This window comes from Anastrepha obliqua, chromosome 3, assembly GCF_027943255.1.
Source record: "Anastrepha obliqua isolate idAnaObli1 chromosome 3, idAnaObli1_1.0, whole genome shotgun sequence".
In the NCBI taxonomy this organism is placed as follows: Eukaryota; Metazoa; Arthropoda; class Insecta; order Diptera; family Tephritidae; genus Anastrepha; species Anastrepha obliqua.
Window position 1 is genome coordinate 21,646,521 of NC_072894.1, and position 18,858 is coordinate 21,665,378.

General features: G+C 33.9%; 1 protein-coding gene across 5 annotated transcripts in view; it reads left to right on the forward strand.

The window, feature by feature from the left end:
- The first annotated feature begins 11,104 nt into the window (after positions 1 to 11,104).
- Positions 11,105 to 18,858, forward strand: part of LOC129243114 (NAD(+) hydrolase sarm1-like) — an 86,024-nt gene continuing 78,270 nt past the window's right edge. For 3 of the 5 annotated variants that reach the window (XM_054880248.1, XM_054880255.1, XM_054880250.1), the window contains exon 1: positions 11,107 to 11,380. Coding sequence is in view for 1 of the 5 variants with exons in the window: in XM_054880251.1 (XP_054736226.1) it covers positions 11,105 to 11,380 (276 nt within the window). In the remaining 4 variants the exon portion in view is untranslated. Of the gene's footprint in view, positions 11,381 to 18,858 lie in introns of all 5 variants that reach the window. The other 2 variants (XM_054880251.1, XM_054880249.1) reach the window with 2 other exon arrangements.

Below are 18,858 nucleotides of genomic sequence, written 5' to 3' on the forward strand. Positions count from 1 at the left end.
CATTAACTAGGTAGAGACCTCAAACCTAAACTCGACTTTTTCCGGTACGGCGGGGATGAAAAAAATTCAACCGAATCACTTGACATTTGAATTTGTTGCTCCCAACATCAATGGCTATCGTCGAACTTCAATCATAATTTTATTTAAGTAATTTCATACTTTTTACACTAAAAAACTAGTGAAAAAACACCTGATTTCATGAATTTTTTTTTCAAAAGCGTGGCATTTTGTCAATTTTTAATTTTTTCGATTTGTTCTAGTTCCTTCCATAACTGCATTCTTTATGATTAAGAATTTTATTGAATTTTGTATTTTTAGATGAGTAGAAGTCTTGAAATCACCTTCGCCGTCCGGGTCCGATTTACCGAGAGTGTCATCTTCAGCGGCGTTTTTATAACAATAAATATTGTTTTTAAGGGGGCAGATATCTGTAAAGGGCCATATTTTCCTTGATTTTCATTAAAATTATTTAAAATGAAGAAGTCAATATATATTTTTCAAAATTGGCATACAGTTTACTTATAGATTAAAATAATACCAATTTTTTTTTTTATATTTTAATCATTTAAAATGGCGGATGTACGCTCAATTCTTCTAGGAAGGGCTTCTCAATCGGCGTGCATTGTAGCATCGGTGTCAGTGACCTGAATAAAAAAACTCAAAATTTTCTTTGTTTATTAATGTCATAATTCTATATGAATTAAAAAAAAAGGAAAAAAAATCGCGGAATAAAATGCTTAAAAAAAAATGAATTTTGGGGCGAATTTTCCTACTATTTTTGATCCGAAAAATTATTTTTTCGAAAAATTTTGGAAATTGTAAATTCACATAGAAAGTAATATCATAAAAAAGATGAGTGCAAAATTTCAGGGAGATCGGTCAATAACCTTTCGAGTTATCGTGTACTCCAACTCGTAAAATAGAGAAAACCACGTCTACAGAGTAAAACGCAAATAATAAAGTCGTCACGGTTGACGATCTATAATATAAGAAATACTTAAATTTACGTTCTAAAATTTTTTTAACTATTTTTAAAGGATTATATTAACATTTACAGGTATATGTCCCTTTAATATAAAAAAAAAAATGTTGTATGCTCAATAGATATTTTAATAAATATGAAAAGTTTAAATATCGTTTCTTTAATTTGGCGCATATTTGAAGGTATTTCGGAAATTGCAAAATAGCAGATCGCACCGTCGTAAGCAGAGAGTTGTGAAGTGTAGTTGAAATATATGTACTTATATACGAGGGTTGCCTTTATACTTTGCCAGTGTAAGGTAGCTGAAGGATATTTTAATTAAGAATTCTCTAAGTTTTTCTAATTGTAAGCTAATTTCTAATATTTTTAGATTTTCGAGAATAAAACCGACAATTAATTGTCTAAAAAAATCGAAATTTTGAAAAAAGATCCTTCGATCAGGCACGAGTTTTTTATATTTTCTAAAGCAGTATAAATTTTATTGAAATTTGCGAACGCTCGAGTGCCCTTTGTTAATAGTTGAATAACTCGAAAAGTATTTTTCGAATTCACTTCAATTTTTCACACAATATTTTTAAAATACTATACTTTGAGAAAATGCAAAATAAATCAAATTTTCCGAAAACTCTGACTACCCCAAACCCCTTAAAAAATAAAAATTAAAGAATTTAAAAATATAATCAACCGAAGAGTCTGGAAATACCTTCGCGCCCAATAATGAAAACACAGCAAAATAATAATGAAAATTACTTTGTTGTTTTTCAAAATATTCTACTTGAAAGTCAATATACTTCTGCATTCGTTTAAACCAATTTCCTAAGCACTTTTGCCACTCAGAAATAGGTACCTCCAAAACAAGCTGTTTCCAGGCTTCAGCATCAAGTTGGGAAACAAAATGAAATCATTAGGCGCGCCAAATTATCGATGTAAGGCGGATGACCCATTAGTTCGATCTTTTGAGTGCTCAAAAACTCGCTTGTGCGAGTCGATGCGTTGAGAGCTCTTCTTCAGCTGTTGGTTTCCCTCAATTCTCTGGAAATTTCTGCCAAACAGATAGTTGTGTACCATTCGAAATTGACTGCTTAAAGTTTCTAGGGGTAATAGTTGTGGCATGACAAGATTTTCCGAAAAAACAGACGACTATTTACTTTGAGTTACTTCTTCCGTGCACAACTTTTGTTGGATTAAGGTGGTCTTGGAACACCCATGCTGACGAATCCTGTTTTGTTTACTGCTCATATGCATAAATCCAAGACACGTCACCTGTTATGATGTCATCGGTGTGTTTTGAACCACCCCGATGAAAGTTGTTCAACATTTCTTTCCACCAATCAACTCGAGTCCATTTTTGGGCAATTGTCAAATTAGGCGGTAACCGTTTTTGGCTTTCACGAAATTCATCTAGCAAGGATCGACGGCCACGTTGGAAATCAACTTATGCTGGTATTTCACAGTAGCTAAAGGTGGTGCCGCACCGCTACAAGTCGAAGTACTTGTAAGTTGATCAATGCATTGCTCTATCGTAGCTAATCATCGCATGAAAATTTTCACGAGCTAATTCTCGAGTTGAATTTTTCAACTCACTGAAAAAAAAACTAATAAACCTCGTAAGTCAAAGTAAAGTAAAGAATAGCAAAGTTTTCGATGAAAATATCGAATTACAGCTCATCACACGCAAGTGACCCCCGTATAAGAGTTTGGACGTGCAATAAAGTTGTGTTGAAACTGCAAGGTGTGTACTTATTTCATAATCCAGTTATCGAGCTGAAGGAAGGTTGAGAAGTGATTGATAAATCAGCACATTAATAATCAGCAATAATATTAAGGAATATGTTTTTCATGTTTTTATTTTCAATTATAAAATTTCATAAATTGGTATTTATTATGAACTAAGAAATGTTTGTAAAAAAAATAAAAAAAAAAATAAAAATTTATAAAAACTACCCGTATTAAGGGTTGTCTGATAGCTGTGATAGTAAAAAAACTTGCTACTACTTTATGGTTGTCCTATCAATAATGTTTTGAATTCAATATACGTGTACGGGCATTAAGGTGCAATTAACCAGTTATTAGTATCATAAAGCCCACACCGATTTATATCAGAATTGTATAAATACACACTCATGTAGTAACTCCACAGCGCTATCCATGAATTGACATCTCAAACTAACCTACTTCTACCCATATACGTACGTTCATATTCACACACGCACGCAAATGAGAGTATTAACTATTCTATTTTAGAATTTCTAAGATTACACCTTCTCAGCGCCGGCAGCCATAAATGAAATCAACATCAAAGCGCACAAACCATTTCCTGTCTTTCATAATAGACAATGAAGCGTAATCAATTAAGTTAGAAGTAAGTAAAGCGAAACAGAGAAACGGCGTTGAAAATGAATTCCTTATTAAAAAAGTTCAAAGTTCTGCAACATTCGTGCACTCGTACGTGTAGAAGTGGACAAGTGTACGAGAATATTAATGGATATTGCAAGTTACTTTCGATTACAAAACAGTTGTTTGATTTCATACATGTGTACATATGTATATACAAGGTGGCGCAAAACGAATCATCCAATTTGGTTTTTGCACAACTTTTTTATTAAATTAAAAAAAGAAAGTAATAAGTGACGAAAATCTCTATTTTGACTTTTTCGCGCTCCATTTTCGCTTCTCTGTTAGCATAGCACAGCTGTCTAGTTCAGAAGTGTCGCATATGATCGACTTACGAAGCTATTTGCAAAAATTAAAAATCTTCCGACAGGCTGATTAATTTTGTGCCACCTTGTGTTTGTATTTATGTATGTAAATAAATACATAAGTAAAATACATATAAAAAAAAAAAATACGGTGTGGGTTGTAGGAAAAATTTGAAAAATCGCGCCTAAATTGTAAAGCTTACTCTTGAATATGGTTTAGATATTATCCTCAGTTCTTAGTTTTGCTTTAAGCGATTGTGCCATATTCGTCTGAGCAGATCAACCTCTTTCAGAAAGCTCATCTGTTTTATGCATTTTTTAATAATTTTATGCACTTTTTCCCACTTTTTTGTTAACTTTATTTAAAATAACTTAAACTTACACACATTTTACACCACTTGGAAATGTCAATAATGCAGAATTCAGCTGTTTCGAAACTCAAATTTCTTACTCCCAAAATTTGGGGGAAAATCTTTTCCACAAGAGTTAAGAATCGGAGGATTTTTTTAGAGTGAAAACATAAATCCGCAAGAATACAAATTCTGGCGAATAATTGCAACTGGGCTGAATGCAAAAACAAATTTGGGTGCTTTTTATCACATTTATTTTTGTGTGCATTATATCTTACGCTTAAGATTAGGCTGATTATTTTTTCCAGCTGGGGCATTAGTAATTTTAGGATAAGCTAACCTGTGACATTTTCTCCTTTTAGTTGTCTGGCCGCACAAAGGCAAATAAATATTTTGTAGACATTAATATGTACTTACTTTTATGCATGCATCTGATTGAGGCCAATATTTTAATCGCATCTAAATATATTCTGCTTATATTTGAATATAATTATTAGCAATGCATTTATCGATTATAGAAAAATATTAAAAAAAAAATTATGTATACAGATAATTTCAAAAAGATATAAAATCAACAACTGTAACAAACAGCGACAAATACACGAAGTGTACATATGCACACATACTTGCATACAGATAGGTGTAAGCAGAGTAGCCCTGAAGGGAAATCCACTTTTACCAAACTGGTTTCATTCTAGTGATTTTAGAACCATAATTAATTAAATTAATTAATTAATCAACTCCGTTTTTTTTGTTTGTTTGTTTTTTTTTTCTTTTTTGAAGTGTTAATTGTCCACTGTTGCATCTTTTTCGAAACTTTGGAAGTAGTACTAAAGTCGACAGTTGAAATCTACTACACTCTGCAGCCCTTTTTCGATAGTTTCGAAACCATTTTATCCTCCTCATTTTATATCTATAGGAAATATAACTGTCGACTGGCTGGCGCTGCTGCAGATGGCGTAATAATTTGCATGGTGGCGTATATTGGCGAAATACTCATTAAGTCCTATGCTCAATTCAACGATTGGGTAAACAAAATGTTCATTTTTTATTTAATTTCTTCGTAAATAATTGCGCTTAGATTTGTTAAGTTAATAGTTTGCTTTCTACAAAATGTTTAATTTGGTTCAATAATCAGTATCAATTTCTTCGTAAATAATTGCGCTTAGATTTGTTAAGTTAATAGTTTGCTTTCTACAAAATGTTTAATTTGGTTCAATAATCAGTATAAATTTCTTCGTAAATAATTGCGCTTAGATTTGTTAAGTTAATAGTTTGCTTTCTACAAAATGTTTAATTTGGTTCAATAATCAGTATCATAACCCAAAAACAAGGAACCAAATTGGCTACAGAGTTTCAATTTCCTATGCCTTCCTAAGTCAAATTTTTATGTGAGATGTCAGTTAATGGACATCGCCATGAATTTCTTATCACAGCATAAAAAAGGGCTGGCGATAATTTCTGGATATTTATTTAAACAAATTTTGCTTGGATTATGACATTTCTTGCACAAATGAGCGATTTGTACTTTAATTACCTTCTGGAGTAGAGTTAACACTCTCTAGAATGTATCGAATGGAGCAATTGACTATTCTAAAGTAAATACATATATTCAACATTGACTTATTTTCATATAATTGATTTATATGAAAAATATTCTACGCTTTTTGAAGTCAAACGACTGTTCCGAGTTATATTATACGTTTTCTAAAGCACATTGGACTATTCTGAAATATATTTTACTTTTTGAAAATTTCAATTGGGTATTCTGAAGTAAATTTTACCTTTTCTAAATTACAATTGACTGTTCTAAAATATATTTAACGCTTTCTTAATTACGATTGACTATTCTGAAATACATTTTACGTTTTTTAAGTTACAATTGACTATTCTGAAATATATTTTGTGTTTTCTAAATTTCAATCGACTATTCTGAAATATGTTTCACGTTTTCTAAATTACAATTGACTATTCTGAAATATGCTTAACGTTTTCTTAATTCCGATTGACTATTCTGAAATATATTTCGCATTTTCTAAATTTCTTTGACTATTCTCAAGTAAATTTTACGGTTTCTAAATCACAATTGACTATTCTGAAATAAATTTTACGTTTTCAATTGACTATTCTAAAATTTGTTGTACATTTTCTAAATTCCAATTGACTATTCTGAAATATATTTTGTGTTTTCTAAATTTCAATCGACTATTCTGAAATATGCTTAACGTTTTCTTAATTCCGATTGGCTATTCTGAAATATATTTAAATTCTTAAATCCAATTGACTATTCTGAAACATATTTTGCATTTTCTAAATTTCTTTGACTATTCTCAAGTAAATTTTACGTTTTCTAAATCACAATTGACTATTCTGAAATATGTTTTATATTTTCTAAATTCCAATTGACTATGCTTAACGTTTTCCAAATTAAAATTGACTATTCTGAAATATATTTTACGTTTTCTAAAAAGTCTTTTGACTATGGTTTTTAAAGACAAACTGGCTATGTAGGCATTTTAAGTTCCAATACCAAAAACTTATTTCACTCCTGGAGTTTTTTCCTACAGGAAAGGTGCTACATACTCGGCACTTACTAGCTCATATGTGATTTAAATTCACATACGTTTATGTACATTTGTGTTTTCACAATTCATTTTCTATGCATACAAAAGTGCAAAACGTGGGATTTCCTTTGACAACACGATTTGCATTTCAGATTTATGCGGCGTTGCTTTTTTCACGTAATTAAACATGCAAAGTTTATCCATCGAAATATATTATACTTATATGTAAGTGAATATGCACCGTTCAAGCTATTAACTTGGCTTGTAACTAGTCATCATCGTCGGTGTTGCATTGTGCTTTTATTTGTATGAAATGTAACTCTTTTTGTTACAATACACAATTCACTCATTTGCATATGAACATTTTTATACTCGTACATTGTTTACATACATACATATGTACACAATAGTACAGGTATTAAAGTTTTTATAGCTGACAAATGCGAAGTAACTCATCCACAATTGAAAATTTATTAGCGCTATAGCAAATTTTTATATATGAAATTAACTATTCTAATGGCTTAAGTTGGTTGAAAAATTGAGACTTCAAACTCTACCAACGGCACCACCAATTCGGTTGTCATTTTCTAAAGCTACAATGATTTTTTTAAATTTCAGACATTTGTAATGCGTGCGTTCGTTTGGGGCGATTAATTGTTGTCGATAAGAGATTTTGTATTTTATATTATATTTACACCTAAATTATTCTCGCCTGAGCATTTTGAATCTTTCATTAAATGCGAGTGTGAGCAGGTTTTCAGTAACCAAAATGAAGTCATTAGCAGTGTTTCATTATCTGCGCACATTTGTCATCTACAATTTAATGATTTATGATTTTGCGACCTACTTGTGGCAATTAATATGCATATTGAGTTATTCATATCTTTAATTTATTCAGTTTTTTTGTTTAATTTAATGTTTGAAAATTATTTGATTTGTTTTTGGTCGGTCTGGGTTGGGTCTGAAGTATCGAGGATATGTTTGTAATGCTAGAGTTACATAACCGTACGAAAACAAGGGCATCTTTTCATTTGATTGCCTAACCAATTAAAGAGTTCCGGTTTGGTCTCGTAGCGCTGTGAAATTCGGAAGTGTTGAGGTTCCTTGTAGGTTCCGCTAATATTAGAGCATCCATTCTTTGTAATAAAAATGATGTGGCAAAAGCATTCAGGAATACCTGCGCAATTTTACATACTCATTTGCATGATATTAAAATATAAGCAAGTTTTTATCATAAGAGTTAATTTTATTTGTAAGAATATTTCAATGAAAAAAGACATAACAAAAAGAAGGAAAGGAAATGAGAGTTTGAGATTAAATGGTTTGCAAAAGTCAAAATGCCAAAAATGTCTCTCAGCAGTTCTACCTTACTATATTTTCATCATAATTCTATGTAAAATTTGAAAATAATTTATACATATACATAGATATAATTGGCGCTTACAACCTTTTTGGGTGTTTGGCCGAACTCGTCTTCCCATTTGTGGCGTGCGTTTTGATTTTGTTCAACAGATGGAGCGACCTACAGTTTCAAGCCGACTCCGAAGGGCAGTTAATTTTTTTATGAGGAGCTGTTTCAAGACTCAGGGAGGTTTGCCATTGCCTGCCGTGGGGCGACCGCTAATACAGGGTCCGGCACTCGAAGTGTAACCAATTACAAAGGTCACCATACATGTAGTTTGGAAAATTACATTTGTTCAACTCAAAGTAAAAAATGTGTGAAAATAATACAAAATTAAGAATTCACTTTTTCTCGTTATGACCGACCACCTTTTGCCTTGACTATGGCCTTGAGCTGGGCCGGAAATGAATCGCAATATGCCCGAATATGACTTGCAGGTATTTTGTCCCACTCGTGGAAAATGGCTTTTTTTCAGCGCCTCGAGACTGGTGAATCTTCTAGTTCGGACCTTGCTCTCCAAAATGGATCAAAGCGAATAATCCGTCGGATTTGCGTCTGGTGAATTTGAGTGCCATTGTGTGGACGTTATGAAGTTCGGAACGTTGCTTTTTAGGCATTCTTGGTTCACTCGATCTTTGTGAGACGGTGCCCGAGTCTTGCTGAAACGTCCATGTCTGACTACGTCTGCCACGGAAATGTTTGTCTGCCCACGGCTTCAAAGCAACCTCCAGAATACTTTCCCGATAATATTTCGCATTTACTTTGACGCCAGGCTCGATGAAAACGATTGAAGAGCGCCCATCTGCGGTTACAGCGGCTCAAACCATTACCTGTGGCGGGTGCCTGATAATCGAGGTGGCCAATCGATGTCTCAAATTTTTGTTTGAATGCTTGGTAAAATAAACCCTATCGTTTTGGGAGTTTACGAATTGCTCAAATTAAAAAATTTTCTCGTCATAAAACACAATGTTTGGAAATTGACCACTTTCGGCCAAGCGAAGCAACTCCTTCGCTCTCTCAAGTCTGTCTTGTTGCTGCTTTGGTGAGAGATCAAACGCCTTTGAGATCTTGTAAGGCTTGACTTTGAGATCATTTTTCAGTATGCGGCGTATGCTACGGTCAGATATTTTCAGTTCTTTCGCCATTTGATTGGCATTTGGTCGAGGATTTCGCTCAAGTCGCTTCTTCACTTTTTGAACCATTTCGCGTGACGTTGATGACCATCTCCATGACGTCTCGCGTAGCTACCAGTATCATTGTAACAAGTAATGGTGCGATAAACAAAAACTGTATTTACTTTAAGGTGCTCGAGCTCATGAACAAGTGCTGGTTGTGATTTTCCAGCCAAATATAATGCAATCACACTTTTACGTTTGAAATCCATTACTGATTTTCTTTTTTAGCGTTTACTCTCAGAGTGGGTAAAAATTCAATAATTCAAAAGGTGTTAAATATGTATAATACGGAATTATTCGATGCAGTGTCAAGTACCACAAATTTGATAAAAATTTATTTTAGATGTTTTCAAGTATAATATTTAATATGTACCTACACAAGATATCTTCCGAAGTGTATTTTACGCTATCTGAAGTACACTTAACAATTTTTTGAATATAACGCACCTTTCTGGAGCACCATACAGAAAAGTTGAAATTCGAGTACATTTGATTGAAATCCTTTTCACTATTCTGAGGAATATCTAATGCTTTCTGCAGAACTATAAGACAATTTGTATTTACTTGCGCCTTATTTCGTGCTTTGCTTAAAATACCAACACTTAATTTTCGTGTCGTGCAGCCGATAATGGCCATGTAATGAAATTTTTACCCACTACCACCAAACGTTCTGCCTGAATTAGGCAGTTATAGAAAAATTTGTTTATGAGTAACAAGAGTTTAGTTTTATAGTCATGGTCACGCCATATACATACATACACATATGTATATGTGCTTGTGGCCTATACATGAAAAAAAGTTTTTTTAAATCATATCTTCAGCTATGACCGGCATAAATATGTTCCTCTCTACATTTGCATGCATGTACATATGCATGTTTGTACTATGTCCGCTCTCAGTGGTTGCGTGGGTTTTAATCCAATTCTGTTGTACGAAATGCAAATATACGCGGCGTTTTGCGCTCCATCAGCAAACCTTACGAATGGCTAAGCGTGGGTGGTAAGTTTGGAAATCTCAGCCAGGTCTTCGTATTTCACAATTCGATGAAAAAATCCAAGAGTTGATATTTGTGTTGATTCTTTTGATGAATGTGAGTGAGAATGGATACAGAAAAAATGAGTTTAAAAGATTGCAAGAGATAAATAGCCTACACTTTGACAGTTCACATTCGAATTTGAATTTTTACAGGCTTATAACTGAATCTGTGGTACATAAATACATATGTATGTATATAAATACGAGTATTCGTCGGCAATTTCTGATAATAATCAATTTTATAAGCGTTCTTCTGAATTACTGAAAAATTATTTATTACTATTTCGCTTTTTTTTTATTTAGCTGATTATCTTCGCCTCATACTGAGCGCTAAGCTAAGAAATTGCGCGTCGTCAATCAAACTTTAGCATACAATTGTTTTTTTTTTTTGCACTACAATTTTATGTAACAAAATTGAATACAGCTACAACTTATCGCGGTATAAAGTTTGTGGCTGTGCTAATTTTTCTTTCAATATTTTTCTAAAGCAATACTCGTCGACAGATTGTCTAGTGATTATTGTACACAAACTTATTGCATTTGATTTGTAGTGGAGTGCTTTAGAATGCTTATCAAAAGCAAATTACAAATAAATCAATAATAATAGCAACTAGACTACACAAGTCTTCTCAAGTTGCTCTTGTACAAATATCAGTAATTAAATATGTACTCTTATGTGTATGTATGCACGAATGTGTAAATTCTACGAAACTATCGTTTTCAATAAGCTACACTTGCTGCCTCTTTCGTGATTATTCAATGAAATTTCGTAATATTATATAATGTATGTAGTGAATTTAATTAACGTCAATATACATATTTTTTTCTAAGAAAAAACATTAATTCTAAACAAAAAATCTAATATAAAAAAACTTGTTTTTTTATTTAAATTTTTAGATGTCAGATTTTTCGGATAGTTCACATAGCGGTGTTGCCAGTCCAGCATCGTCGTTAATTGAAAATTTCCACAAGAAAAATGGCACTACACCTACGACAAGTGGTGGCGGCACAGTGGCCACAGTAACAACGCCCGCAATTAATGGCCTCACGGCGGGTAGCACCAATGGCAGCAATGGGTTGAGCAGTGCAACAACAACGACCGTGGGGCGACATATAAATACAAGTTCCAGTTCCAGTAGTAGTGTTAAGGAAACATCATCCACATCGCAACAGGTGAGTGGGGAAAAATGAGAAATGAGAGAGACTTAAATCACAAACTGCAAAGTCTATGTAGTTTGTGCAGGCAAGAGTGCAATGTAACGCCTTTTATATTAGAACTAAATATATATATTAATACGCCTCTTTTTTTCACCATGAGAGTTAGCAAGTGGCGAATAGATGAAGCAACTGGTACAACGCGGGAAGAGAACTGCCTTAAGGGGTTACATGGGTTTCGACGGGTAAAAAAAGGCCTATTTTCAATATTTTTTTTTCTATGCAAAAAATTATTTATTTAATTCAAACTTTTTTCTATCTTATAGATACATATTTAAAAAATAATTTCTGAAATTTTCAAAAAAAAAAAAATTTTAACTCCTCCATTGTGACGTCATTTCCGGTGACTCCTCGAAAAAAAGGTGCGTCCGCGTTGTGGGCATAACTCCTGACAGGCTCATCAAAAATGAAAGAACAAAACTAACTAAAACACTTATTTTTTAAGACCATAAACTCGTGCTTGAACGAAGGAAAGAAAAAAAGCAAAAATTGGAATGTTCGCAGACATTTTTGCAAAAAAATGAAAAGTTCGGCCAAATTTGCTTGACATTTTTTTTTTTTTGATAGTTGTAATTAAAAAAAAAAAAAAACCTTCGATCAAGCTCGAGTAAATTGTATTTCGAACACCTGTGTAAAATTTCATCAAGATCGGTTGAGTAGTTTTCGAGAACATTTGACAACCGACTTTGAAAACACGGTTCTGAGAAAAACGCGTTTAAAGTTTGAGTAACGATAAAAGTCGCTTGGAGCGCACACATTCCAAAGGCTGTATCTCCGAATTTGTTATTCGGATCGACTTGAAAATTTAGAATAATATTCCTGAGATGTTGTAGAAATTAATAAGCCAAAAAAAAAATAAATCGATTTTTTGAACCAACGAAACCCATGTAACCCCTTAAATTACATATTTTGATAAGGCAGTGCGGTATACGAGTCTAATGAGCAATAGCCATACTCGCTAGCGACGAATCTTACTCGATAACTTTGTTCTTGCTTTCGCTTGCAAATTTTTCATCAAGTTTATTCGAGTATAGAGATAGTGAGCGGGGGAAATGGTGAATAGAAGAGGCCTAATATAGAAAATTATTTCGGTATGTTTTCTTCGGAAACGAAAAGGTAATAGGTCTCCTCTTTTCGGAAAGTGTTAGCAAGTGGTTTGCTCGCTTTGCTTAATAACTTGTTGTTGCTTTCACATGCAAATTTTTCGCCAAGTTAGCCGAACAAAGATACAGCGAGCAGGGAGGATCTATGTAATATAACAAAACAATACTTTTAAATATGATTGCTGAGTAAATTCTCTTTTTCGTAAATGTATAATGCATTGTATTTGTACGGTTTTGCTTTCATGCCGTTATATTCTGGCGCCATGTTATTTTAACAGTAAAAGAAATTTCAATTATTTTTGTTTAAATTAACAGCGCATAAATGTTGCAAAACGTATTATAAAATGTATGCGCCGAAAATTAGTTATATTAATTAACAGTGCATGACTAATATTACGCATTAGAACTGATTAATTATATTATCTATTCATAAATTTAAATAATAACTTATCAAGCGCATTTTCGAATTAATATGCACTATACTATAGGCTTCTCGCTTCTCACTCACTACCTTTTGTTGCTGGGCATATGTAGGTTGTAGGAAATATGAGCGTAATTTTAAGCCTAAAAGTAGGCAATGTTAGGCGTATAAGTGTGTGAATACAAATATTTATGAGCGTAGTAAAGTGAGCATCTGGAAAGGCAAAGTGAAAGTGCATTAAAAAGGGGCGCGTAAATGATGAATGAGAATTGGTGCATATGCTATGTACATACATACGTATATATGTATGTACATATATAAATGGGATGGATAATAATATTTGTTACGTATACGTAGTAGAGATTTTTATTTTAAACAAGTACCATCATATAGGATGATAACCTGATTATTTCTAACTGGGGCTACGACACAATATCGGTGTTTCGAATATTGATGCCATGATAAAGTAGGCATCGATGTTGAAGTTTCAACAGAATTTTCAAATGTTAACTAACGTGTACAGTGTAAACTTTCCTACAAAACAGGATTCATGTTTTTTTTTGCATTTTTCTAAAGCTTAACGCTTGCTTAATTTTGTGTCAAAGTTTCAAGCAAATCAGCGGCAATGGGGGATATGGACATTTAAATGAGAGAATTTAGTAAAGGCAACTAGGAATTAATGCGGCTTTCCGCACATTTCAAAAAAGAAACAAGCAGAAAAAAGGTATTTGATTTTAAAACTCGCAAATTAACTTTTGGTTATAAAAAAGAGTGTTTGCACAATAGGGGCTCATTGTGGAAAATATACAGTTACTCATAGTCCAAATGAGACATTGTAGTTCTTACAATATTAACAACGTTTTTATGTTAAACATTTTTCGTAATAAAAAACAGAGGTTGTCTGCAAAGTCGGTTTACTGACGATAGTTTAACGTCACAACGTCATAGGAAAATACTGTTGGAATGGTTGCATTTTTCAAAAGAAAATTTTAATTTTATTTGTTTGATAGATATTTGTATGGATATAGAGAAGGAGGTAAAGGGAATCGCAATGGAATGGGTCAAGTTACACAAAAAATGAAAAATGACGAAACATTTATCAAATTCATGAAAGATATGTTCAATTTCGATTGTGCATCAGACGTTAATAAGTCAACAACAATAAGAGGCACCATCATCGATTTGCCTTTTTCAAGACACATTACACTCGAAACACCCCCTTTCATTTCCTACTTTTCCTATCATCGTCCTATTCTCAACAGAGAAATGGTTCATTACCATGCACACAGGAAGAAGGCATATGCAAATACAAGTATGTGAATTTATATGCAAATGCTCATACACATACATACATATATATGCTCACTCAAGTAGGAGAGAGCCAGATGCCGAACGTTGCCGGATGCTCTTTGTCGTTCGTTCCGCGCTCTCGCTTGCAGTTCAAGCAAGGTAACGACGCATTTTTTTCTGCGTGCAGCCGGCTAAATCGAATTATAAGACGTTATCACGTCAAAAAATTCAAAGAGATGTCAATAAAATTTTAAATTGTGTAATCAGAATTTTAAAAATATTTTGGCTATGCAGTTTTAAAGCACATTCAGTTTTAACCCTCCATTGGGCACCCGGGTCTGACCAGACTGGCTTTTTCGACTTTGTATGTGAATTTAACATACTTATTTCTAACCACTTAAGCTTGCAGGGAGCTTTCTAAAATTTAAGTTTGCATCGATTTATTGATATAAACTTTTAAAAAGAATCCTCGAACAAGACGAAAGAGGGTCAGAGCCGGGTGCCAAACCGAAGGCTTTAAAAAGGGTGTCCAATGGAGAGCTAATATAATAAATTGCAAATTTGAAGTAGCTCCGAAACCACGTCGGTTTTTGATCATTTACATGTAACGAATGCTGGAGTTGCTTTTTATATATTATATATAAAAAAGCCCGACACTGTTAGGAACACACAAAATTAGTTCTAAATTTAGGTAGTTCTTCCGAGTGCAGAATTAATTCAGAATTTAGCGGCCGCCGTAGCCGAATGAGTTGGAACGTGACTACCGTTCGGAAGTACGCAAGCTTGAATTTCTGGTCATAAAACATCAAATAATAGAAAAACTTCTTTCTAATAGCGGTCACCCCTCTGAGGGCAATGGCAAACCTCCTAGCGAATTTCTGCCATGGGAAAAGCTCCTCGTAAAAAAAACCATCTGCCAAACTGTAGTGGAAAATATCAAGACGCACACCACAAATAGGAGGCTACACCCAGATTTATAATTCACAACTGAAGAACTACAGCCATAAGAGTAGTCCAATATAAACTTTATTAAAAAAAATAATTATTGGAAATAGTGAACATCCTGGCCTAAGAAAAATTTGTGACAAAAAATAAAATATTGGACAAAAAAATTGACGTTTTGAACAGTCGATATTATCGCAGCATATCGATAAGAAACAAAGTCGATTTCGTTTTTTGACAGAAAGGCCAGCTCAACTGCAGACAGAAATGCGCCAGTTCTTTTTAACTGCAAATCAAATCGCAATTATTAAAAAAATACTTTCGAACATTTGCTTTATATCGAAGAAAATGCTCAAAAAAATTTGTAAAAAATCGAAGCGATTTTTGAGAGCGACTTCTTGACAACAAATAATAAAATATTTTAAAAACACAATGTTTAAAGGGTTAGGTGTAGTCATAGGCCCGAAAAAATGAGTCAGTTACTCTATTTTATAAAAATAAAAACATAGCATTAATACATCATGCTTCGGCTTGACTTTAGCAAAATTTCAAAAAAAAAAATTAATAATTGTAAAAGTTTGTGTGGAGCCCGTTTCATCACAAGTCCTTGGAGATTCATCTAAAACCAATCGGACAAGAGAAATTCTTTTTATTAATAGATAATCTTGTGCCTGATCGAAGCTTTTTGTTTTCAAAATTAACAATATAGCGGCCTTAGGATTTCTCAGATTTTTCAGATTTTCGAGAAAAAACCGACAAATAAAAGAAATCGAAATTTTGAAAAAAAAATCCTTCGATCATGCACGATTTTTTTATGCTTTTCAAACGCAGTATAAATCTTATTGAAATCTACCAAGCGGTTTTTAAGTTACAATGATCACCAGTTCAAAAAACATAGTTTTGAGAAAAACGCATTTAAGGTTTTGCTATCGAGCTCTGGAGCGCCCGAGCGCCTATTGTTAATTGTTGAATAACTCGAAAATTGTTTGTAGGATTCATTTCAAATTTTCACACAATATTTTAAAGATATTATACTTTAAAAAAATGTAAAAAAGAATCCAATTTTTTGAAAATCCTGACTACCCCTAACCCCTTAAATTTGAAGCGAAAGCGTCAAAGTGATCATTGCAAAGCAGAGATAACGTTAAACCGAACTTAATCGCGCAACACAGTCTAAAGAAAATGAAGAACAGAGTGTAAACACAGTTTATTGACAGTGTCAAAATAGTGTGTCATTTGTTTTTGTTGTTTTAGTTGTTGTTTTTCCAAAGTGTTTGAAGGGCTTTTTATAAATTTCCTTTAAATGCTGTGAATAAATGTGAATCAGTACAAAAGTGGCTAATGAAGTCGAAAAATTTAATTTATTTTCTATGTCAAAAGTCATTCTTGACAAACTGTATGCAGTCACCAGCTCGAAACAAAACAGTTGCGATAACATCGCGGAATTTAAAACAATTAAAAATGTGTTAACACAATCATTAATTAATTGGTTATTAGAAATTGGTGATTAAATGATAGAACTAAAGGTAACACAACCCAACCCGACGATTTAATTCACATAAACGAAGCTCTCTTAGTTTCTCGTTCGCAATCAACCGTATGTACGAGGTGTGTTCAAGAAATAAGGTGAAGTTTCAAATTTCGCGGGCTACGTACATTCGACTTTCGATTATTATTTTTTATGTTAGTACACTCGACTCGAAGATATTTTCTCTTATTAACAAATATTTATTTGTATAGAGCTATTTTTTTTTTTTTTGATTCTGCTTGAAAATTTTCTAGCAGGAGATATAAGACACCTGTTCTTAAATAAATATCCCTAGGGGAAGCACCTTTAGAGTAACGGAAAGGGCTAGGCCGTACTGCGTAAGAAGCTAAATTCGAGACTTACAGTTGCAGGTAGAGTACACAAAGCAACGACGGCGTTGTACTCCTGCAGAAGATTAATTGGGGAAAAGAGGGGAATGGAACCCAGAGTAAAACGTTGGCTACACACAGCGGCATATACATAATGCATATATGTATATTGTTTATGTATTGTGTATTTTGGTGAAATGCCCTTGTGAAGGGTGTGAACATTAAAAGGGTTGAAAAAGGTTCAAAGACTCGCATCTATGAAGCAGTGCGGTACAATGCCAATCGAACGCCATCGAAAGCATTGCATGCGATACTAAATTCCCTTCTAGTAGATCTGCAGACAAAACATATCGGTAGTAGTGCGGCAAATTTGTGGGCCTAGACTTCTCTATGGAGCGGAAGGAATAAATATACGAGAGGGTTCTATCAGTACCCGTGTTAGAAATGTGGACCCCATTCTTTCAAAATGTTTTTTTTTAGTCCTCTTTTAGAAAGATACACTTCTTCCAAAATACGCCTCTTTCTTGGCGATGGCTTCTGCGTTTGAAACAAATTTTGCGAGCCATTTCTTCATGTGAGGGAACAAGAAAAATTTTCAGGGAGCCAGATCAGGTGAATACGAGGGGTACGGCAGCAATTTATAACGCAATTCTCGTAGTTTGCCGGCGACAACTCCGGTTGAAAGTGCTAGTGCGTTATCGAGGTGAAACAGCACCTTCTTGTTCGCCAAATGTAGGCGAATCTTCTTCGTTCTTTTGTGAAAGCGGTCCAATAACCCACTGTACTGTTGCGCAGCGATCGTTCTTCCTTTTTCTAAAAAATCCATGAGGATGACACCGTTCGCATCCCAAAAAATCGTCACCATGAGCTTTCCAATCGTTAGGATTGTCTTCGCCTTCTTTGGAGCAGATTCACCGGGAGAAATCCATTGTTTTGATTGTTGCCTAGTTTCTTGTATGTAATGATGAATCCAGGTTTCATCAACGGTGATAACTCAAAGCAAAAATTCCTTCGGATCTCGCTTAAATTACTCGAAACTCTGCTTCGAAGTGAACAGCCACATCCGCTTGTTGTTCACCGTGAGCAATCGCGGGACCTATCGGGCTGACAATTTTTTCATCGCCAACTTATCATGTAAAATATTAATTGCCGTTCCGGTCGACACACCTATGACCTCTGTTACTTCGCGCACTTCCGTTCGCCGATCAGGGAGAATTATTTTGTGAACTTTTTGAATGACTCGTTAACCACGTCTGCCGGGCATCCTGGGCGCTACTCATCAAAAACGGATGTTCGCTCACATTCAAATTCATTGAACCAATATCTAACTCTGGTTGTAGATGGCGAAGCGTCCCAATAGACAGTACCAAACTTTTCTTTTATCTCCTCGCATTTTTTACCATCCAAAACTAAAAAGCGAATTACCGAATGAAACTTCTCTTTTCCATCTTAGAGAAAATCACGAAACACGTCTTACTTGAATAGCTGCTAATTCCAAACTAACCTACCAATTAATCTGAAGCATAGTATGTCTTGGCGTCGTCTGATAAATGGCAGCACTCGATGCAACTTCCGTTCCCTCTGTCATCAAACACGGATACTTATTTAAGCGCCCTCGTATATTTGAAAGAATTAATAAAGATTGTAAAATTTATGGATAATCACCTTTCAATTTGCTCACATTCACACAGATGATATCTTCGATATGCGCTCCATGGCTCCTGTGGATGAACTAATCTTTTCGTGTTTTCTTTTCTTGAAAAAAATCTCAACGCATTAACGCAGTAACACGCACAGCTAAACAAAAATTGCAAATGCTCACC